The following is a 22,977-nucleotide window of genomic DNA, read 5'->3' as shown; positions in this document are numbered from 1 at the left end:
GGTTACTCCAATATTTAAATGGACAGAAAGTATCTGAAAATATAACTTAAATAACTCTAAAATGTCAAAAAATTAAAATTCACTGAACTTGTGGTTGAAGAGGTTTATCTATTGCCTGAATCGTTAATGGTATAAAGTTCAAAAGAACGGTAGTGATGCCTTTTCACACTTAAGTATCACTTTATAGTACAGAATTCTTTTCTATGACCATCCCAACAATCCTTTGAAAAGGTTAAAGGAGACATAAAAAGATAAAATCAGAGATGAAGGTGCTTTGCCTTAAGCAGCTAGAGAACAAGGCCCATTTTTTTTCCTAATCTCAGAGTCATTAGTTTTTTAACCACACTGCCTTTCCTGCCAGGCATATATACAGTGAGCACTCCACTAAAATACTAACTTTTATTATTATTACTACCATTATGTCAAACACAAATAATTAAAACCTCTGGATGTAGTAAATACAATAAGTAACTTCAAACAGGCTCATGGTGCAGCCATTATTTATGGCTTCAACTGCAGGCAACACACCCTTGAGGACTGTGGCTAGGGAAACCCACAGAGGGGCCCCCATTAGGGAGAGAGAGAATAGTGGGGAGGTAACGCCAGAGAGACAGCGGCAGGTCTGAAGCTTTCTCTGGCAAACACAGATTACTTGTCAAACAAAGCAAAGAGCAATGTCATCCTTCTTGGCTCAAGAAGAAAGAGAATGGGTAGGTTCCACCTACTATTTACCTAAGATGAAACTTCAAAAGAAGACATAACCAATTCCTGCCTTATGCAGAGCTGAGAGCACAGCAAATTCAAGAACCAAGAATGGACACACCTCTGGCATGCTTATTTGTGGGAGAGTTTGGGAAGGAAGGGGAGCAGGGAAGAAGTTCTGGGAAGCAGACCATAGGATATAGTGCTCTTCACTCATACCCCACCCCTGGAAGCATCCACTTCCACAGAGAAGCTTCTAGCTTTGAGGATAACAATAAAACAATTTATGTTTCATGACTCAGTTTTTCTAGTGTTAGAGATTTAACTTATGAGAAAATTCACATAGCATTTCACCAAAACTTCTAAGCTAACTAAACTCCCATAATAGAGGAATGATGAAGTGGACTGTGGTATAATCACACAATGGAAGATTAGGCAATCATTAAAAAGTGAGTAACAAAAACAACAACATGTATTAAAAAACGTGTTGGTAAGCACTTCAAGACCTGAGTGCGGTGGCGGTCTCCAGATGAAGGGCTTAGGGGTGATTTTGTTTCCTTCTTTCTCTTTTTTTAAAATCATAGTTCAACTTTTTTGTTTCCTTCTTTCTCTTTTTTTAAAATCATAGTTCAACTTTCCTAGAAACATTTATTGCTTTTTTTTTTTTTTTTTTTTTTGAGACAGAGTCTCGCTCTGTTGCCCAGGCTGGAATGCAGTGGCACGATCTTGGCCCACTGCAAACTCCGCCTCCCGGGTTCATGTCATTCTCCTGCCTCAGGCTCCCGAGTAAGTGAGACTACAGGTGCTTGCCACCACGCCTGGCTAATTTTTTGTATTTTTAGTAGGAAAGAAGTTTCACCACTTTAACCAGGATGATCTCGATCTCCTGACCTCGTGATCCACCTGCCTTGACCTCCCAAAGTGCTGGGATTACAGGCGTGAGCCACTGTGCCCAGCCACATTTATTACTTTTATAATGAAACCTTAACTTTATTTGTTAAGTGGTTATAATGATAACCATTGGGGTAAATACTTATGATAGGTATAGGCATGTGATTATTAAAAAATGTTTAAAATATTATGCCCAGGCTAACAAATGGGGGGTGGGGCGTGGAAGTTATGATGAGATTATATGTAACTGCTACTTACTTGGCAGAAGTCTTACATGAGTAAAGTTTCTGGTTAATTACATACTGAACATAGAGCTGAATTGTTTAAATCATTTCTTTCCCATTGGAATCAATTTGTTAATAAACAACCCTCCAGTTTGGCATGTAATTTCCTTATTGGCGTCTTTCTAATTTACTAGTATGGATCCTTAGAAACCAATAATTTTGATTGCTAAGAGAGCCTCGAAAGTTAATTTACAAGCCTGATTAGGATCATACTTTTAACAAATGAATTTTTACTTTTCAACAAGTGTCTGTGTAGGTTTACAAATTGACCCATATACACTCACCACATCTTTGCTGAGGGATAAAGAAAGCACTCTTGATACTACTCCAAGTGGACATCTAGGGGAAGGCAATAAAGGCTTGAACTTTTCAAAAACAATTTCATGATTTGTCTAATATTTAATTTATGCATAAAAGATGGCAGCATAAAACCTTGCTTAATCAGGATTCAAACAGAAGATACAGGCAAGGTGAAATGAATCACCAATTTTTCTAAGTATTCACCAGAAACCCCTTTCTTCTCCTATCCTTTAACAAAGTCTTTCTAAAGGGGGATTGGTCACAAGTAAATAAAACTATAGAAACAGACTTCATAATGGTGAAAAGTTGGCTTGTCTTTCTGGATCTTCTCTTGACCAGAAACTGGGCACCCCGTCTCCTCCTCCTCCTCTATTTTATTCATTGAAAAGAGAGAACAGTATCTTGCAAGTATGTGGGCTATCTGAGTTCAAATTTTGGTTCTGCTACTCACTACCTTTGGCTATATTAATTGGCCATTCTGAAGTTGGTATTCTGTGTTTAAAATTAAGATGATAATATTACCTGGCAGCTTAATGAGAGTTTAAAAAAGCAAAAGCACCTAACAATTTTTGTCTGCACCTAACAATTTTTGTCTTCATTAATAGATATTCAGTAGGTATTCCTTACACTCTGCCTCCTCAACTTGGTATAGATGCTCATTTCTCTGAAAGATGGAGCACATTACATTTTATGTGTCATTTTATTCTTCAATATTTGTTTCACCCTAAATTTTTCTCAGCTCTTTTTTTTTATTTTTATTTTTTTTGAGAGCACACTTCGAAAAGAAGGAAGGCCTAGGCATCTTTTGAGATGAGAATAGACTGGCAAGGGAGAGCTTCTTGGACCACTATGTGCTACGTGCTGTTGTCTTGGAGTAAACCTAAGTGAAGTTATGTCCTGGCCTGTTTCAGAGGTTGCTGGGGACAATATCAAAGAAATTTACAAAAAAATGTCCTAAATCACCGGTCTTAGGTAAATAGACAGGAACGTTCAATAATTCATTCAGTTAAGCACCTTTTTTGTGTTAACCACTGTTCTAGGTGCTGGGGTGTAACAGTGGGAAAAGCAGAAAAAAAAAATCTCAGCCCTCGTGAAGCTTTATGTTCTCGAAGGAGGAGATAAATGGTAGGTATGGTAAAGAAGTAAAATATATAGTCTTCAGATGGTGGTCAGCATCACGGAGAAAGATGAAGCTGGAAAGGGACTGGCTACACCATTGTTCATGGAGGTGCTATTTTTAAACAATGTAGCGACGAAGTCATAAAAAAATAAACAGGTAATGTTTAAGCATGAACCTGAAATCAGTGAGGGAGAAAAACGTGAGGGAACAGCCAGTGCAAGGGTCCTGGAGTAAGAGAATGCACAACGTGAGGGCAGACCAACAAGGAGGCCGGTGTGACTGGGGCAGAGTGAGCAGGAAGTGGGGGTGTGAAAACACCAGGCAGAGAAGTTACCAGGAATAGATTATGGAGGGCCATTTTGGCCATTATAAGAAGCTATGCAAGGTAATTAGGCAGAAGAGAGATATCATTTGATTCATGTTTTAAAAGACTCATTCTGGCAGCTGTTTTAAGACTAGACTGTAGTGGGACGAGACAGGAACTGTCTGGGGCAACAACAACATTTGGAGTGAGATATGGTAGTTGCAAAAGTTGGAGAAGTCGCAAGGAGATACTGATGGAAGTTCTTACATGTTTCACTGATTTCCTCTTCCGGGAGGGCCAACAATGCCCCAGTTGACCAACAGTATGGAAATTAAACCCACTGGCATTTATAGGAAACTAGAAATATTCAAGAAAGTATGAGCAGCACAATTAAATTCTATAGGGAGCTCAAGATTATCCCCCACTCTAGTCTGGAGGAGGAGATCTTGGAGAGATTCAAGCTGGACCTTCTATGGGATTCTCACCCCAAAGACCATCTTTTGGGATCTCATTCCTGCTTCCTCTTGGCATGTCTCTGGTGTGATTCTTTGGACATTTTTTTCTTTCAGCCACCTCCCTCTTTATGAGATTATTTCTTCCTCCACTCTCCCTTCCAGGTAGTTTGGGCTGCCTAACTCAGAGGAGACTCCTTGCAGGAGAGAGCCAGGGCTGCAGCCAGTCTGAGGACAGACCTTTTGGAAGCAAAGGTCTGTCTACTGTAAAAATGGAGGGTAAATTCTGAAGCAGTTTTTGGCTCTAAGTGTCTAGTTCCTGGAAGCTTGTCTAGTCTGAGCGTAGGTGTCTTCATCAATTGAATGATGCTGTCTTTGAACCTACCCATATACGCCAGAGACGGCCTTGGAGCTCAGAGCTCTGTATATCTGCTTGTTTGCTTGTTCCCTTCCCCAGAGAATACATGGTAAGGTGAACAGTGTACTTCCCCCAGAAGCCTGCTTCTCATTTTTTATCCCATTACTAAGCCACTTAGAGTAAAGATTCTCAGGAGACTATTTTCCTAAAAGGCATGGACATGAGCTAGCAGAGGCTAAAAATATAGAGCGCTACAGAAAATGTTTAAACCAATGCATAAATAATTGAAAGTTAGAACAATCTACGGAGGTCAGTGGGATGTTTGTAGGTTAGCAGGTAAAGGTTTTGGTATACTCCTAATCATTTGGCCCCAATTCACTTGAACTTCTACTTGTTATCTTAATTTTTAGGATGAGGAAACCTAGCCACTAAAAAGTTAAATAATTTTCCTGAGGTCATCAAGCTTACAGGTTATGCAACTGGGTTCTGAATCTAAACAGTCTGATTCTAGATGATATATTCTTACTCCCAATGCCAGGTTAACCCCAAACCTAGGTTATCGCTGATAGTTTGGAGTTCATAACTGTAAAACAGCATAAGTTTAGTGGAACACTGGTGCCTGGAAGATATTAACAGATCTTCCCTAAACAAGGTCCCATGGTAAATACATATAGGAAATGCCGAGTGAGATTACACTGAACAGGTTTCCTCTCTGCAGAACTTCTCAGAATCTTTAATAAGTTCATGTGTACTATGGCTCTCTAAAACCTAGATGTGGAATTTTTCAGATATAATGACCCTTGGAATTCTTTTCTGATAAAACATCTACTATCATACCAATTTTGCCAAAAAAAATGTTTAGGAAACACTGCTCTAAAGTATAGTCTAGATTATTTCATTTGTTTTGCCACTTATTTCCTTTAATTTCATTTTATAGGGTCCAGAAATGTGTTGTAAACTCCACAGCTTAAAGGTCTTGTCCGTATTTTCATATATGACTCACTTCTCCACCTCATTCACAAAGATGTTGGGAGAGGTGTAAATACACAAGCACACTATGTGCACCACAATCCCCCACTCTGCCAAGTTATTTTTCTTCTGGCAAATGGCTCCACACCAGCTATTATTGGCCAATGCCACTTTTCTATAAGTGTTCATGAACAATGCAAGTCATTCATTCTAGATTTTCATTAAAAAACTAAAACTTTAAAATCAAGGTTTTCTACTCTCCCTAGTCTTCCAACATCTTTCTCATCTTCACGCTTTCTTGAAGATTCCTAATGGGGTTCATAGATCACACATGGAAGGGGTAAAGGAATAAAAATTGTGTGAGCATCTTCTGTGGCCTCAGAGTCACACCAGGCATAGCAAGATCAATAAGTTAATCACTGGCAGATCTGGGATTTAGATGCCCAATATCAAGCCTATATTCCTCCTACTCTTTATATCATAACATGGGGCTACTATAATGTTTGGTACCAAAGATATGAATTCATCTATGGGCAAATAGTGATCTCTTGATTCCTCATAAAACCTTGGCCCCAGATAGTTCCCTGATTCAACCCTTTGTAAGTAACAGATAGGTGATGGGGTGAAGTCACTAGTCCAAGGACAGAGTCCCAAGATCTACCAGCCATGCTTCTCTTGGCTCTCAATATTTTGTTTCAACATTCGCAGTTTAAAGATAATTCTCTTTACAACGAAAAGAGATGCAAAATAACTGCTGTGTCATTCTGCTTTCTCATAGCAATTGGTTTTTCTCTGATTAAAAAAATATATAAGCCCGGAGGTTTTAGCACAATAGACCTAGGTCAATTTCTGAAGTCCTACCACCTTCTCTACCTTAGACAAGCTACTGAGTCTCTGAGGTTTAGTTTCCTCCTCTCTAAAATGGGTATGGCATCTCTGACTCCCCATAGCACTGTGATGAGTATTAAATATGACTTAATTCCTGTGAAGTTATAACACAGTCTCTCATACACAGCAAGAACCCCTTCCCGGGCAACAGCTTAGAACAATGGTTCTCATTCCCGGCTGGGCATCAGAGTCACCAGTGGAGTTTAAAAAAAAATTCACAAACAATCAAAAATCTAAAACCATGAAAAAATGACTGAAAATGTTGATTATATCAGAATTTTAAATTTCAACATGACAAATTATACCATAAACCCAAGTAAAATGAGAAAGACTGGGAGAAAATCTTTGTAACACACATAACAGTATTCAGAGCATATAAAATGTCAAAAAATCAGTAAGAAAAAGGCACATTTGCCAAAAAAAACCATGTGTAGACAAATCACAATTTACAAAAAGACAAATCATTAATGTTATGAAATATGACCTACATCTCACTGATAATCAGAAAAATGAAAATTAAATAAATAAATTACTGCATTTCACTCATTATATTGTCCAAGATTAAAGGCAACAATAAGCATATATTCTTAAATCTATAGGGAAATCAGTATTCTCATGTCAAACCAGTGGGAGTATAAATTCTTACAGGACATTTGGAGGAAAACTTTGTAGTTCTGATTAAAACTAAAGATGTCCATATCCTAGGACCAGATTCCACTTATAGGTATCTACTCAAAATAAATGTTTGCATATTACTTACCAAAAAAATTGAACAAAATACTGCAGAATTGTCTGTGACTACAGAAAACAGAAAACACCATGGATGCCAAAAATAGAGGGATGATAAATAAAATATGATACACATATATTAAGAACTATACTTCAGAAGTTAAAAGTTATGAACCTGCTCTGAATGTGTCAACATATATACATTTTTAAATGTTGCATTCAAGAAATATATATATAGTAATTCTTACTTAACAGTTAATAAACATTCTGAGGGTTTCACATGCATTGAGTGATTTAATCTTTAGAACTACCCTATGAAGCAGACACGATTACTGTTTCCATTTTACAGATGAGGAACTGAAGCACAGAGAAGACAAGTGACCCTTTCTAAGCCACAGCCCTACATACATGGAGTCCATCCTCTTGGCCACTCCATTGTGCTCACTGAAAGAGGTTGCAGACCAATGTGCACAGCATGACATTTGTTAATATCAACATACTTTTCCAAAGTCCTGGAAGGAAATATGCTAAACTCATAATGATGCTGTCTTGGCTAGAAAGTTTGTAGAATGATCAGGATAGAGGAGAGATCAGAGAAGACTGTAGCTTTATCTTCTATTTTTTTTTCTTAAGAAACAATATGTTAATTTGTAATTTTTGAAACTGCAATTATACAGGAAAAATTGAAAGTGATATGTCAAAATGTTAACAGCGGTTGATAATAGATGGAAGGAATATTAGTAGTTAATTTTCTTGCATTTAAATGCATTTTTCAATATGAAAGAAAAAATACCCAGAGACAGACACTCTTGCCCCCTTCCCCCAAGAATGGGAGACTGGGGCCAGGATATTTGCATTTTTTAAAAAACTCCAGAGTGATTCAGATGTTCAGGGATATCTGTATTTGGCAGAGGTGTGGGGTGTAATAGAAAGATCATGGGTTTTGGAATCTGAGATTCATAGTTCAATGCCATTTCCACTGCACATTAGCTGTGTGATCTTGAGCAAATTACTCAGCCACTCTGAACCTCAGCCCTCATCCATAAAGTGAGAGCACTACCTTCACTTAGTTTAATGCGGATTAAATCAACAGTCATATGTGCCCAGCTCATTGCATAACATGGTTCCACAAATACTAGAATTTGATTCTTTTAACGCAGCATCTTTTTTTGGGGGGGGGGGTGCAGGGGGACAGAGTTTCACTCTGTTGCCCAGGCTGGAGTGCAGTGGGGTGGTCTCAGCTAACTGCAACCTCTGTCTCCCGGGTTCAAGCAATTTTCATGTCTCAGCCACCTGAGTAGCTGGGATTACAGGAATGCGCCATCATGCCCAGATAATTTTTGTACTTTTAGTAGTGACAGGGATTCGCCATTTTGGCCAGGCTGGTTTGAATTCCTGGCCTCAAGTGATCTGCCTGCCTCGGCCTCCCAAAGTGCTGGGATTACAGGTTTGAGCCACCATGCCCAGCCTTAACTCAGCACTTTGAGTGATTGTAACATTTTGCCAGGCTGTTACTAAGGTGAGAAGCATACTGGCCTATACAATGTCTACAGCAACTTCTGAAGTATGCTTGGAAAAAAAATCAATACTCACTAACAACCCTTCTTCAGTCACCCACTATAGTGACCTCTGTTTCCTCTTCTGTAAAATGGGTGTAATAACATCACTTACTGACCTGTGTAGTTGAGATTCTGGATAACGCTTCAGAGAGTTCAACCAAAGTTCACACACATTCATGTGCCCCCCTTCCTGGCCCCCCCGCACCACCACCACCACATACACACACACACACACACACACACACACACACACACACACAAACACACGTCTTGAGTGCATTCCATCCAGTTCTGATAATTTAGTTACTTGTTGTTTATTTATTAGGTTGAAAACATTCTGTTCATTTACTATTATTTAATCTATTAACTCTGACTTAGGCCTAAGGGGCAACCTCTCAAGGAGAAAATGCTGATTATCTAATATAAAAGCTAAAAAGTTAGGTGCACTTTACAGATATATTCTTTCTCATGGACAGTTTGTTGCTCAGAAAACGCTGTCCCTCTTCTCTACACTCATTGCTTGCTCTCACTCAGACATAAATTCTCCTCCCCCAGGTTTAATTTTTTAAGGCAATTTTTAAAGAATAATTTTGATTTATGAAAAAATAGAAACGATAGCACAGAGAGTTTCCACATAACCTGGACTCAGTCTCCCTCATTATGAACATGTTACATTAATGTGGAACACAGGTTACCATTAATGAACCAATATTGATGCACGTTGTAAACTAAAGACCATACTTTATTCAAATTTCTTTAGTTTATATCTAAAGTCCTTTGTCTGTTCTAGGATCTCATTCAAGATACCACATTACATTTAGTCCTCATGTCTCTTTTTTTTTTTTTTTTTTTTTTTTGAGATGGAGTTTCACTCTTGTTGCCCAGGCTGGAGGGCAATGGTGCGATCTCGGCTTTCTGCAACCTCTGCCCCCGTGGTTCAAGCAATACTCTTGCCTCAGCCTCCCAAGTAGCTGGGATTACAGGTGCCCACCACCACCCCCAGCTAATTTTTTGTGTTTTTAGTAGAGACGGGGTTTCACCATGTTGGCCAGGCTGGTCTTAAACTCCTGACCTCAGGTGATCTGCCCGCCTCAGCCTCTCAAAGTGCTGGGATTACAGGCGTGAGCCACCATGCCTGGCCTGAATCTTCATGCCTCTTTAGGCTCCTCTCGGCTGTGAAAATCGCCCAGACAGTACTTGTTTTTGATGACCCTGAGAGTTTTCAGGAGTAATGGTCATGTATTTTGGATAATGTTCCTCATTAGGATTCATTTGATTTTTTCTCTCATGGTTAGATGGAGGTTATGGATTGTGGGGAGGAAGACCACAGGGGTAATGAGCCATTTTCATCCTACCAAGAATTCATACTATCAACATGACATCACTGATTATGTTAATTTAATTTTATTTTTTTACTATTAAGGAAAGGTTTATTTTAATACTCAGTTTCTTTTTGAATAATGTTGATTTTGGTCACATGGCTGAGGTGTCTTTGTCACATGTCACCACTGTAAAGAGACTTTTCTCCCCCTTCCATGTGGTACTTTTTGGGAAAAAAAGTCACTATAAAAACCCACTACTTAAATTGTTTGGAATTCTAAATAGGAGATCTCTTTTCTCTACTTATTCATATATTCAATCACAAGATTTAATTATATTTAAAAACTCAGGGTAAAAATTAACCAGCTCTGGCCAGGCCTGGTAGCTCATGCCTGTAATCCCAGCACTTTCGGAGGCCAAGGCAGGCAGATGACTCGAGTCCAGGAGTGCCAGATCAGGTTGGGCAACATGGTGAAATCCTGTCTCTACTAAAATTATAAAAATTAGCTGGGCATGATGTGCCTGTAGTCCCAACTACTCGGGAGGCTGGGGCATTAGAATCGCTTGAACCTGGGAGGCAGAGGTTGCAGTGAGCTGAGATCGCGCCACTGCACTCCAGCCTGGGTGACAGAGTAAGACCCTGTCTCAAAAATAATAATAATAATAATAATAATAATAATAATAATTGGTTCAAAAAGTGAAAAGATACTTTTAAAACATTTTTTAACTTAAAAAAATGTATTAAGTTAAAAAAATTTTCTTTAGATTGAATTTCATTCTTAACTGAACACAACATATATAAAACTCAGATTCTGTTGAGGATATAAACATGACTCAAGGTTCCCTTCTTGAAGAAACCATCCTCAGGGCTAGACATAAACGTACACACTGAGGAAACAAGGAAGTGCTGCAGTTAAACATAAGAAGTGCTTTGGGAACACTGAGAAGATCATAATTAATTCAAGGAAAGCTTCATAAAAGAGGTGTGAGGTCAGGGCCAGCTTCTGGGATGTGCAACCAGTGTCCAGTGTTGGCCCACAGGAATCACACTTGGGGTTTCATGTTCTTCATGTTCTTTGCAACCTTCTTGAAATTTGTTTGTGTTTTTTTGTTTTTTTGTTTTTTTGAGACAGAGTCTCACTCTGTAGTCCAGGGTGGAGTGCAGTGGCGCGATCTGGGCTCACTGCAAGCTCCACCTCCCGGGTTCACGCCATTCTCCTGCCTCAGCCTCCCGAGTAGCTGGGACTACAGGTGCCCACCGTCATGCCCGGCTAATTTTTTGTATTTTTGGTAGAGACGGGGTTTCACCGCGTTAGCCAGCATGGTCTCCATCTCCTGACCTCGTGATCCGCCTGCCTCGGCCTCCCAAAGTGCTGGGATTACAGGCGTGAGTTGAAATTCTTAATAACGACTTTTGAATTTGTGTTTGATAAGCAAAGTCCAATGGGACAATGAAGCACATGCTGGGTATTTGGAGACTCAGCTCATGTGTAATCACACCATTTGCCCTCTCCTTACCTTCTCAGCCATGGTTCTAAGGGCTTGCTTTCAAGCTTGTTGGACCTCTGGGCCCACACAGCCTTCCCCTCCCTGGTCTTACCTCACCACCACTACTGCCATTTGCCCAGCGTCATGACCAGGAGGCATGGCCTTTGCGGGGAAGCTCATATTCAGCTGCCACTCTCCCCCAACCCTGGGAGATCTGGCAGGGGATTTGGCGGGTGGTTTGGCTTTGGGCAAGCTTTGTTTCCATTCTCCATCCAGAGGTTACAATCTCTTGGGGGATAGCTTGTCACTGTGGGTTGGTGCAGCAGGCCCACGGAAATGAAACATGGATTTCCCCATCCTTGGTAGAGGCTTAACTGTCAGCCCAGCACTGGCTGGAGAGGGAACCCAGCAGTTAGAGGGCCACTGTGCCCAGGGAAGGAGAGCACAACTAAATGGCAAATCAAAAACACCATAACAGGACATGAGAGAGACCACAGAAGACAGGACAAAGTTATATATTCTAGTACTTTTAACAGCGTTGTTTCCTGTTTTTGAGGAAGAGACCCCACGTTTTCATTTTGCACTGGGCCCTGTAAACTATGAAGCCCATTCTGTCTGGGGCAGTACTGAATAGCAGTTAAGAGTGTCTGTAGGTTCTGGAGTCAGAATGCCTGGGTTTAAATGATGTCTTCAGTATTTACTAGCTGTTTGACCTTGGGTACATTTACCTAATCCCTCTAAGCCTCGGTTTCTACCTCTGAAAAATGGGAGCAGAAATAGCTCCTACCTCATGTTATTTTCATAAGACTGAATAAGATCATGTCTATAAAGTTACCTTTTACTGAGATAACTTCTCATGCTCTGCCTTCCCTCCCCAGCTACTCAGAATATTTGCTTCCCCTGATAGATTCTAAAGGAGGCAGTTTCTCTTCCTTACAATTTCTGTGTATCCCCCATCTTCCTCCCCACCCATAGTGCTGAGAACATCATAGGTTTTCACAAGATATCTAATCATATCCAGTCATGCCACAAAACGATTTGTTGATTGCATGCCCAAACACACTGAGCACTAACTATGTGCACAACCCTGACCAATGTGCTACCCCTGCCTCCCAATCAGCTAGAGAGGTCACAGGAATCTCAGTATAAAGCAATGCATTTTCAGGTGGGACAAAATCCCAGCAAAAATATTAGCATAGTACTTGGGAGGAATCTGGATGAGGAAACCTATTTGGAATTCTGTGAAGTTTGGCTGCCCAGCAAACACCCAAATCAATATTTCCTAAACTCTGTTCCAAGATGTTAATAAATGTTCTTAAAATAAAAAAGGATCCACAGTCAAGTAAGTTTGGAAAATAATATATACATTTCTCTCTTTAAACGACTTAGTATAATTAGTTTTAGAGACTCTAAAAGTTCTATAATAAAGAAATCAGGTAAAATAATATGCCCAAGTTTCCCAAGTTTATTAATTATGGAACCACTTTAATCATAAAACATTTACCAATGTCTTGAAGAACATTAGCTATTTTCTAAAACATAGTTTTGCGTTAAGCTGCTTGAAGCAAGGAACAGTGTCTTGCATATTATTTTATACCTACACATAGAAGACAATCAATATTAATTTAGCGAATAAAAGAATTAATATGTATTTCTCGTTTTTGTCTAGTCTTTAACTGTAATCGTATGTGACACATGTGATTACATGTTATGTGAAATGTAATCACATGTGTCACATATGATTATAGTTAATCACACGTGTGATTAGGCATTTTACAAAACACATTATTTCATCACAAAGTTCCTGTTGAAGCTGACAAGGCACATATTATCAGCACTATATTATGAATGGAAAACTGAAGCTCAGACAGATTGAATGACTTAGCTAAGGTCACACAGTTGGTTAATGTAAGAACCTGAGCTGAAATTCAAATCTGCCTGTTCCAGATCCTGTGTTCTTTTCATTGCATCTAACTAGAAAATAACATGGAAGTTTGCTACGACATTATCCAAGACAAACATGAATGTAGCACTGACCTCAAATAAGCGCAATACTTTGGCCAATGCACCAACTTCTTCTTTGAGTGAGAAGATCAGTGATATGGCACCATTTTGATTGGCGTTGTCTTCAATATAGCTTGTTTCCTACAGGATAAGATGCATTTGGTTAAAACATTTTCCACAGTTTAGCAATTCATTCCTATTAAACCTCCATGGACAAAGCAAACATGAACTCTTTCTTCTAGTTAAATCTTGCAATACAACGAGCTATATATATTTCATACAGAAATATGTAGTGTGGTGGAAAATAAGTAAGTCCAAGGCAATTAAATGATCAATGATGCCACTGAGTCAGTTATCAACTTAAGGAAGCTTCAATTATTCATTGATGTAACCATTCAATCCTGTAAATTCGATACTTTTAATGAGCACCTACTAGGTTCCAGACACTATTTGGGCTCTGAGAAATTTAAAGATGAGTAAGACAATGCTCTATCTTTTAGGAGCTCACAATCTAATTTAATAGACACATATATAACAAACTGAAAGATCCTTAGAGGTGATATAATATGGTTTATAAAATGTCCCAGAAAGATATTGAGAAATACAGTGTGAAAAGTACTAAAAATGGAACATACACAGGCTTTTGAGTCCTAAGACCTGGATTGGAATCCTCTCTCTTTCATTTTCCAGGTGGACTACTTTGGGCAAATCACTCAGCTTTCTTCGTTTTCTCATCTGTAAAAGCATGCTAATAACAAGCTCTGTCAAAACAGTATTCAGATGATGAAAAAAGGAAAAGAACAGTTTAAAAAGAATTTTGAGAAATATATAAAAATGATGAAAATATTATAAACACACAAAAATGACCTCTTGACCTTTGGCAAAGATCTCGGGACGCATTAACTTGCTCCCATATGTTGAGATCTGAGATATCCAATTGTTGAAAAAGAGCCACAAAATCCATGAAAGTATACAAATAATCCATTAGAAAATAAACTTAGTCTTAAACTAAATCTAAAAGAATGTCCAGGATCTAGCACTTACTATGTGCACGTGACAGAAAACCAAGGTTGGGGTTAGGACTGACATTCCAGAGTTTGCTAAAACATTAGCCTAAGTTTAAAAATAATACATAAAATTCTATGTGTGCCCACAATAAACAGCAGGTATCTAAAACTGAGAAGAAACAAATTTGCAGAACAATTACTCTCTTGTAAGCAAGTTAATGAAATTAATGGAATGGATGTTACATCATCTCAATGAGAGAAGGCTGTGTTAGGAAACTCTTAGTGACTCAGAATAACAAGCTCAGAATTCATGAATACTGATGACCCTTAGCAAAAAATTCTTTCAACTCAGAAAATGCAGAGTTTTGCCAAAACATCCCCATGAAACTGAGGTATGAGGGAAAAAACAAATTTATCAGCAAGAGTGATTATAGGGAGCTTCAAATGAAATGGAAGACTAAACCGTTAAATATCCCTATTTTGATCGTGATGTTATCTTTCTAAAAAACTGCTTAATACCCCATTTATTTAGAGCCTATAATTTCCGGGTATTATAATAATCACTTGATTTGGATTATCTCATGTAATTCTGGCAACAACCTAAGAGGTAGGTTTTATTAGGCACCAAGTGCCTCCTTTTATTGATGACAAAATTAAGGCTTAGAGAGGTTAAGTAACTTGCCTATATTACACAGTTAGCAGTGGAGCCAGGATCTGAAACCAGGTCATGTGATCTCTGCATACTGTCCATGAATCACAATCTCTTGCAGCCTCTATTCCCCTTCCCCCCTTTTAAACCCTGCCAGAAAGGTACAGATGACTCTCTGACTTCAGTCTTCTTCCTACCAAAGAACACTGAGTCTTCTTTCCAGTGTCTGTGAAATGACAAAAGATATTCCTGTTTCTAGTTCACTTGGCAACACTTTTCTCCTGTTGGCTTCCAAGAAAAGTAAGATATTTCTGATACACGTCAACAGGTGCTACCTTTGACTAGGGCAATTCAGACTTGAATGTACCTGGGCTAAAGCTGAGTCACCTCCCAATCCCCACCCCACTCCAGTGTGTGTTCAGCCAATCACAAGTCTGATCTCGTCTTCTCCAGAAATGCCTCTGGGCATCAGGTCCTTTCTTCGTTCCCACTGCCATCACCTGAATCCATTTCTTAGTGGCCTGCATGGATCCAGCCTGACATTTTTCCTCGTGTCCTTCTTCTACTTAGAATCCCTCAAACGCTCCCTCCCCATGGCTTCTTGCTGATGTTTGGCAGTTTCTGGGGTACCTTATATCTGGAGGCCTACTACAGAACCTCCTTTCCAGCCAAGCTGCTTTCTTTCTTGCCTTTTTAGCTCCTCATTAGAGTAATCACCAAATTTCCCTTTCCAAGATCTCACCTTCCTTAAAGGCTCTTTTGGATCTCACTTCTCTTGGGAAATGTTTGTGCCCCTCAGCCCAGGTGCACAATCACTTCTTTATCTATGCTTTCCACTTGACATTTGATGCCCGCATGGTACTTTATAATAATTAACCAACAGAAATTGATTTGTCCTTAGTGCTCATCTAGTTAAACTCCCTCACATTACAGGTGGGGAAAACTTAGAGCCAAAGGGAGAAAGTAACTCACCTGAAGCCACATAGGTAGTGGAGGCTGGTCAAGAACTCCAGCTCCAAATTATCAATTGTTCTATATAGTTCCCTTTGCTATGGACATAATATGGGAATTTAGTCCTCTGTTTCTTGCGAAGTAAAAGATTTACTCTGGTCCAGTCACCAGAGAGTTAGTCAATACCACTGCTAACAGCTTATAATGCAGTTCCCTGGGCTTTACCTCAACCTATTAAATCAGGTTGTCTTAGAAACTGCCATTTCAAAACCATCCCGGGTGATTCTTAACCATAGAAAATTTTAGAACCATTGATAAATATGCAGCCTATTTTTTTGAATCATAACTTTTCCCTAAATGTGTCTGCAAATTCACATTTACTATATAACAAGACACTATTTGTTTGTTATTAATACAATTTGTGGATTCTCAATCTTCTAAGTGCTCTATAAAGAAATTTAAACCCCCATCCTTTCCTGATGAGATCGCTGCCCCTAACCGCTTCCTACAGTTGTGGGGACCCTATTGCCAGCAGCAACAAAACTACGTGGAGGATGGAGCCAGGACCTGTTCTGGGATCACTCTGACTCTCACACTGTTCCTCTGTACAATAAGTTCTATCTCCTAAGAGCCATGCACCATTTTCATAAGAAGTTTTTTTTTTTTAAAGATTCAAAAAAAAAAAATCAGTCCAAAGTTGGGCAGTCTTTCTAGTTATATTAACGTTAACATCAACCATTCTTTTCTCTTCAGCCTCCCTGTTCTCTACTGACAACTCTTCTCCCTAATCCTACAGATGACAGAGCGCTGCAGACTCACATTACTTCCCGGGTCTAGCTTTATGACTGAATCTCAGAGTCCAGGAGTAGACTTCTTGCCATGGGTAGATATATAGGTCACATTAGAGAATGTATTCTGCAATTCTTCACCTCAAGAAAATGCCAACAAATCCTGGAGAATGGAATATACCTTGGGCATTATTTCCAAGTCACATTTAGGGTTCTTTCACATTCCATGCCCAGGGCTAAGTCTTGGTCATTTTCCTCTCTGCTTAGTTTCTGCCTCCCTGGTCTGAGTAAGTTTCTGTCTGAATTCTCTTCATGCCTCATCTTCTTCCCATAATGAAAGGAGGATACTTACAATTTTGCCATTTTGACACCTGGCTGAGAGCACTTTATAAATATTACAAAAGAAATCTAGAAGGACTCCACATCCCACCTCAGATCATTAGGGACCAGCCCCTTCAGTGTACAGAAAAGTAAACAGACAACAGAGAGGGACAGTAAGTTGTCCAAAGACACACAACTAATTGGTGGCAGTTCTGGAGGCCAGATCCCCAACCCCCTAAAGCAATGGTCACTCATTCCTGTGAAAGTCACCCAGGACAGATGTTCTCCCACTTAGAAACAATTGTTGAGGACATTTGTCTGTTGACTTCCTGGACATTCCCATCAGCTTCCAAAGAATTCAGACTTCTTACTGAGCTTAGGAAACCAGGAAGCACCAGCAGTCTTCAGACCTCTTTCTCTGGAGGCCCAAATTCCCCTACCTGAGCAGCTCAGGCTGCCGTGGCTCACCTGTCCAAAGTCAGAGAGTTTCCTGACCAAGCCTGGGTTTTCCAGGACCGCAGTGGACATGCTGGCTCCCCGGGAGTGAGGTCTCTGGCTTTTTAGGGCCTCAGGTACAGACAGGTTTGCAAACAGCACGTGGGGTTGAAGGTTTTAACCTCGCATTAGGGAGGAGACGAGAGTTACAAAGGGTGTCTCTTGCGCGGTGCATCTCCGCACAGTAACGCCCCTCGTGGGCGTTGTCCTGACGCAGGAGGCCAGGGCAGCCTGCCCGATGCTCCAGGTCACCTGCCCAGGACAGGCCGGAGGGGAAGGGCTAAGGGAAAGTGTGGGGGATGCGGGAGGCACCACTTGGCTGCCCGCCCTGGGTAATGGGAAGACACCAGGCAGCGACCGGCCACCCAAGCCCCAGAAGGTTTAGGCACTTCCGGGACTCTCGGAAGCCTGGGAAGCGGGTTCTCTGCAATTGGAATAAGTTTGCGACCGTCTGGTATAACAATTATATGAATAATCCGCCCCCCTTACCCCCAGCTGAAACAGTCAGGATTCTCATTTAGATTTTTGTGGTTGTTTTCCCTTCTGTTAACCTCTAAGCACAGTGCCTTGCTGTGCGCTGACTTCAGAAAACTACAGCTAGAGGTCACGTGAACGCTGAGAACAGCAGGTAAAGAGCAAATGTAAGAGCCATCTGGGTTTAAATCCAGCCTGGTATTCTCCAGCTGTTCGCATAACTGCTCCTGAAGCTCAGAAAAGAGGGTGGTAGAGCCACCTTGCTGGAAAGTTTTAAGAATAGGAATAAAGAAATGCATTAAAATTTAGTGCAGTTCTTCCACATAAACACTCAGTAAATGGAAGATATTGTTTAAAAGCATGTCCACATAAATTTGACAACAAATAACTACTGAGACCTATACTGTGTGCTTGGTGGTGTTCTAGTCTTTGGGAATACAGCAATGAACAAAACAGACTCTGCCTCCCCAGCCATGCTGCCATTCTGGTGGGCAGAAAATAAACATATAAATAAGTTTAGGCAGGGCTAAGTCTTTTGAAGAAAGTAAAGTAGGGGAATAGTATATGAGTGAGCTGGTGGGTTTTGGCCAGTGGTCTTCAGATAGTCAGAAAGATGTCATTAACCACACTTTTAGAGGAGAAGACTGAGGTGAGGCATTAGTGACCAGCAGGTAAAACAAAGTATAAAAGAATACTGGAAAGCAGGTTCAGAGGTTCAGAAAGGATGTAAAAACTCAGTGGCCTCAAGCCTTGAGTGCCTGCTTAATATTTTCCCAAGAGAAATTAATGGGCTGTAAGAAAGTAAGCCAATAATAAAGGCTGCTGGAAACCCGTCCCTCTCCTCCCACTGTTCTTTGACCAAGCATCTGACAAAAATAAATAAATAAATAAATAAAAATAAACAAAAATAATAAAAATTCAGGTTTAGGATTCAAAACAAGTGGTTTAACTCTTGGTTCTACCACTGATTTGGTCAAGCCCATGCTTGTTTTTTCTTTCTTTCTTTCTTTCTTTTTCTTTTTCTTTTTTTTTTTTTTTTTTTTGGTCTTTAAAATGAGAATTTTAAGGGATATTTAGGATTCCTTAAGCCTCTATGATGTACCAGACTTTCTACTGTCTGCTAAGAATACAGATATAACAAGTGTAATTTCTGTCCAAAAGGAACACTTAGGGGCCTGATGAATATTTCCCATAGTAAGTTGGAAGATCAATGTTGTTAAATATTGAAGGCCAAGATCTTGATTTCCATCCTCAGGAGAATGTATTCTTTATCTGACTCCAGTATTTTTCAATGTAGAAGACATAAAACATGTTGTATTCCTCAGCCTCCGGGTTTTCTTACAAACTTCATTTCATCTCTTGATGCTACTTGAGGGCAATGAATGTGACAGCTCCAAAAATATTACAGGCATGCAATAAAGAAAAGCAAACAATGTTATCTACTTATTTGCATGCACACTCTGTCTTAGACACTGTGCCAGGCTCTCCACATGCATGGTTTCACTTCTTCCTCTCAACAATCCCATGAACTATGCACTCCCTCTTAATAGGCAAGAAACTGAGGCCCAGGAAGTTTAAACGAATGGCCCAAATTCAACCTATATTTCGCCCAACACCAAGCCACTGCACTGGCTCTCAAATACTTTTTCTTTCCTGTTTGAAATGAGGACAACATAATTTTTAGGGCAACAAAATGATAGCTTTTCTTTCTTCTCCCCATAACAGCTGAAAATGCAATTCTTTTTTCTGATTTTTAATTTTTGTGGGAACTTAGTAGATGTATGCATTTATGGGGTATGTGTGACATTTTGATACAGGCATGTAATGTGTAATAATCACATCATTGAAAATGGGGCATCCATCCCCTCAAGCATTTATCTTTTGTGTTGCAAACAACCCAATTATACTCTTTCAGGTATTTTTAAATGTATAATTCAATTATTTTCACTATATTCACCCTGTTGTACTACCAAATACTAGGTCTTATTCATTCTTTCTATATTTTTTTGTACCTGTTAACCATCTCCACCTCGCCTCCAGGCCCTCACTACCCTTCCCCACCTCTGGTAATTATCCCTCTACTCTCTAGCCCCATTAATCAAATTGTTTTGATTTTTAGACCCCACATATGAGTGAGAACATGCGATGTTTGGCTTTCTGTGCCTGGCTTATTTCATTTGACATAATGACCTCCAGTTCTGTGCATGTTATTACAAATGACAGGATCTCATTCTTTTTTATGGCTGAATAGTACTCCATTGTGTATAAAAGTACGTCATTTTTTTTAAACCCATGTTGATTGATACTTGGGTTGCTTCCAAATCTTGGCTATTGTGAATAGTGCTGCAACAAACATAAGAGAGCAGACATCTCCTCGATATACTGATTTCCCTTCTTATGGGTATATACCCAGGAGTGGAATCGCTGGATCATACAGTAGCTCTACTTTTAGTTTTTTTGAGGAACTGCCAAACTCTTCTCTAAATGGTTGTACAAAAATGGAATTTTTAATCCTATCTCACATAAAAATGCCCCAAATCTAGGTTGAGAGGAAATCACACTTAATCGTCTGCTAACTCAGAGAAGAAAATCTAATCACTTCTTTTAAAAAAATTATTCTGACAAAAAGGAAACATTTACTTATGCACTAAGGTAAGAGATTGCTTGTGCAATAAACTTGCAGATGATTTTTAAGCTTTTTGTTCAATTTGGATGGAATGCAGTGTGTTGCTATAATGAGGGTAGGGCTGGATACTAAGGAAATTGAGGGAAAAAATGGCACATCTAGAAGAAGCATCCACAGTCAAATCAGTAGACCACTGAGGTATTTTTTTAAGACTGCATAGAGGTGGGCAACATGTCGCAAGATGAGAAGTTGTGTACTTGGCAAACTTAGAGCTGACCTTCACTGATTTGGAAGTTGAAGATTACCCAACCATTGCAGGTTTATCAGTTCTTTCTTGTTTATCTTCATGTGCAGAAGGTTGAGTTAATCATAATCCATGAGTTCATGGCACAGAAACAAAACCTACATGACCTATCTCTTGTTGTTTTATTCGTTCTCTTTTATCATAATTCCTCACTCTCATTGCCTTTCCCCAGAGGCAACTTCTCTAATATGACATTTGGCCTTGAACTTGTAAAATACATAGAAATGTTTGTGCATATCTTTCGTCTATTTTTCATGGATATGTGATGTGGCATTACAGATGTACTATAATCTATGGATGTACTGTAGATTTCATAGTTTCTTTTTTCTTTCAACTGTGTTCTTAGGATCTAGCCATGCTGCTGAATATTTATCTAGTTCTTTGCTTTTCTAATTGATTCAGAATATCCCAGTGTGTATCTGCCACATTTGACTTCTTTATTTTCCAGTTATGGATACCTAAGCCGTTTCTAATTTTTCACCACCCCAAACAATACTGTGATGCATTTCCTTATATTTCTTCCTTTATAGGCCTGGGGTAGAAGTTTTCTGGGATATAAGAGTGGGGTTATTATGAATCACAGGGAACATACACTCTTTCACGAAGTGCTGCCAGATTGCCCTTTAGAGTGACTTGGACCAGTCTCTATGTCCACCAGAAGGCAAAAGAGTTCCTATTGCTGGATATATCTAATATGTGGTGTTCTCCGAAGGTCAGAATTTTTGCCAACCTGATCAGCTAGAGCTGGTGTGTTTTTTTTTTAATTTTAATTTCTCTCATAACTAATGAGTCTGAGCATCCTTTATGTATTTATACCTCTTAGATTTCCCATGCTGTGAATAGTTTATCATCATATTCTCTGCCCATTTTCTACTAGGATTCCTGTCTTATAGATTTGCTGCAATAATTTCTATGGTCCAAATATTAGCTCAGTCACTGAACACATTGCCTCCCAATCACTGTCACTTAACTGTCAACTGGTGTCCTTCCGTGATTAAGCAATAAAACAAGTAATTTTGAAATAATAAGTCCATCCTTTAAAAAACTGTTGTGGTTTGTAGTATAGAGTATTGTTTAAGAAGTCCTTCCCCATCCCAAAGTTCCAAAGAGGTGCTCTTCTCCCTATCATCTAGATCTTTCATATCTAGATCTTTAATCTACCTGCATTGTAGATCTACCTGTACAAGCCTTGGGGATTTCTTAGAGGCTTTTCAACATGGTCCCACAGTCCAGGTAATACCACCTGACTTAAAGAGGTCCACCCTCAGTCAATTGTTTTTTGGGATTATCTCACCATGCAGCCTATTTTAACTTTCTGCTAGATATATAGGTCAAATTTCCTTTCTGTGATTTGAAAGTTATTCCTTGTATTTTTTTTTTTTGCTATATTTTTATTTTTTTACTCCAAGTTATATTATCTCCAAGTTATATAATTTCTTCCTTTTAGATATCATTTTTCTTTCATTTATTTTTGAGAAGGTGAGCACTCATATGGCTCAAACATCAAAATGTAAAACCTAGTGAAAATTATTTTACATTCCCCTGTTCATTAGGCACTTGATTCTCTTCTCCAAAAGTAACCAATGTTGTCAGTTTCTTCTAGAGATTTTTAAGCAAATAATTATGATAGTGTATGTGCATATATTCCTTCCCTCCTTTTCTTACACAAATAGTAGTGTACCATACATGATTCTAACTCCTGCCTTTTTTTTTTTTTTTTTTTTTGAGATGAAGTCTCGCTCTGTCGGCAGGCTGGAATACAGTGGTGCGATCTCGGCTCACTGCAACCTCTGCCTCCCAAGTTCAAGTGATTCCCCCATCTCAGCATCCTTAGTAGCTGGGACTACAGGTGCACACCACCATGCCCAGCTAATTTTTTGTATTTTAGTAGAGACAGGGTTTCGCCATGTTGGCCAGGATGGTCTCAATCTCCTGAACTCATGATCCACCCACCTCGGCCTCCCAAAGTGCTGGGATTACAGGTGTGAGTCACT

At 39.4% G+C, this 22,977-nt stretch overlaps 1 protein-coding gene across 1 annotated transcript in view; it reads right to left on the bottom strand.

Moving 5' to 3' along the window:
• LOC105493809 (phenylalanine hydroxylase) overlaps window positions 1–17,727 on the bottom strand; it is a 72,525-nt gene extending 54,798 nt beyond the window's left edge. Inside the window, exons 1-2 of the mRNA XM_011761736.2 lie at window positions 17,553–17,727; window positions 13,402–13,509 (exon numbers count right to left, since the gene is read on the bottom strand). Coding sequence (XP_011760038.1) covers window positions 13,402–13,509; window positions 17,553–17,612 — 168 coding nt within the window. The 5' untranslated portion in view covers window positions 17,613–17,727. The remainder of the gene's footprint in view (window positions 1–13,401; window positions 13,510–17,552) is intronic.
• Window positions 17,728–22,977: the final 5,250 nt, after the last annotated feature.

This window comes from Macaca nemestrina, chromosome 10, assembly GCF_043159975.1.
Source record: "Macaca nemestrina isolate mMacNem1 chromosome 10, mMacNem.hap1, whole genome shotgun sequence".
In the NCBI taxonomy this organism is placed as follows: Eukaryota; Metazoa; Chordata; class Mammalia; order Primates; family Cercopithecidae; genus Macaca; species Macaca nemestrina.
This window is presented reverse-complemented; position numbering and strand designations above follow the sequence as displayed.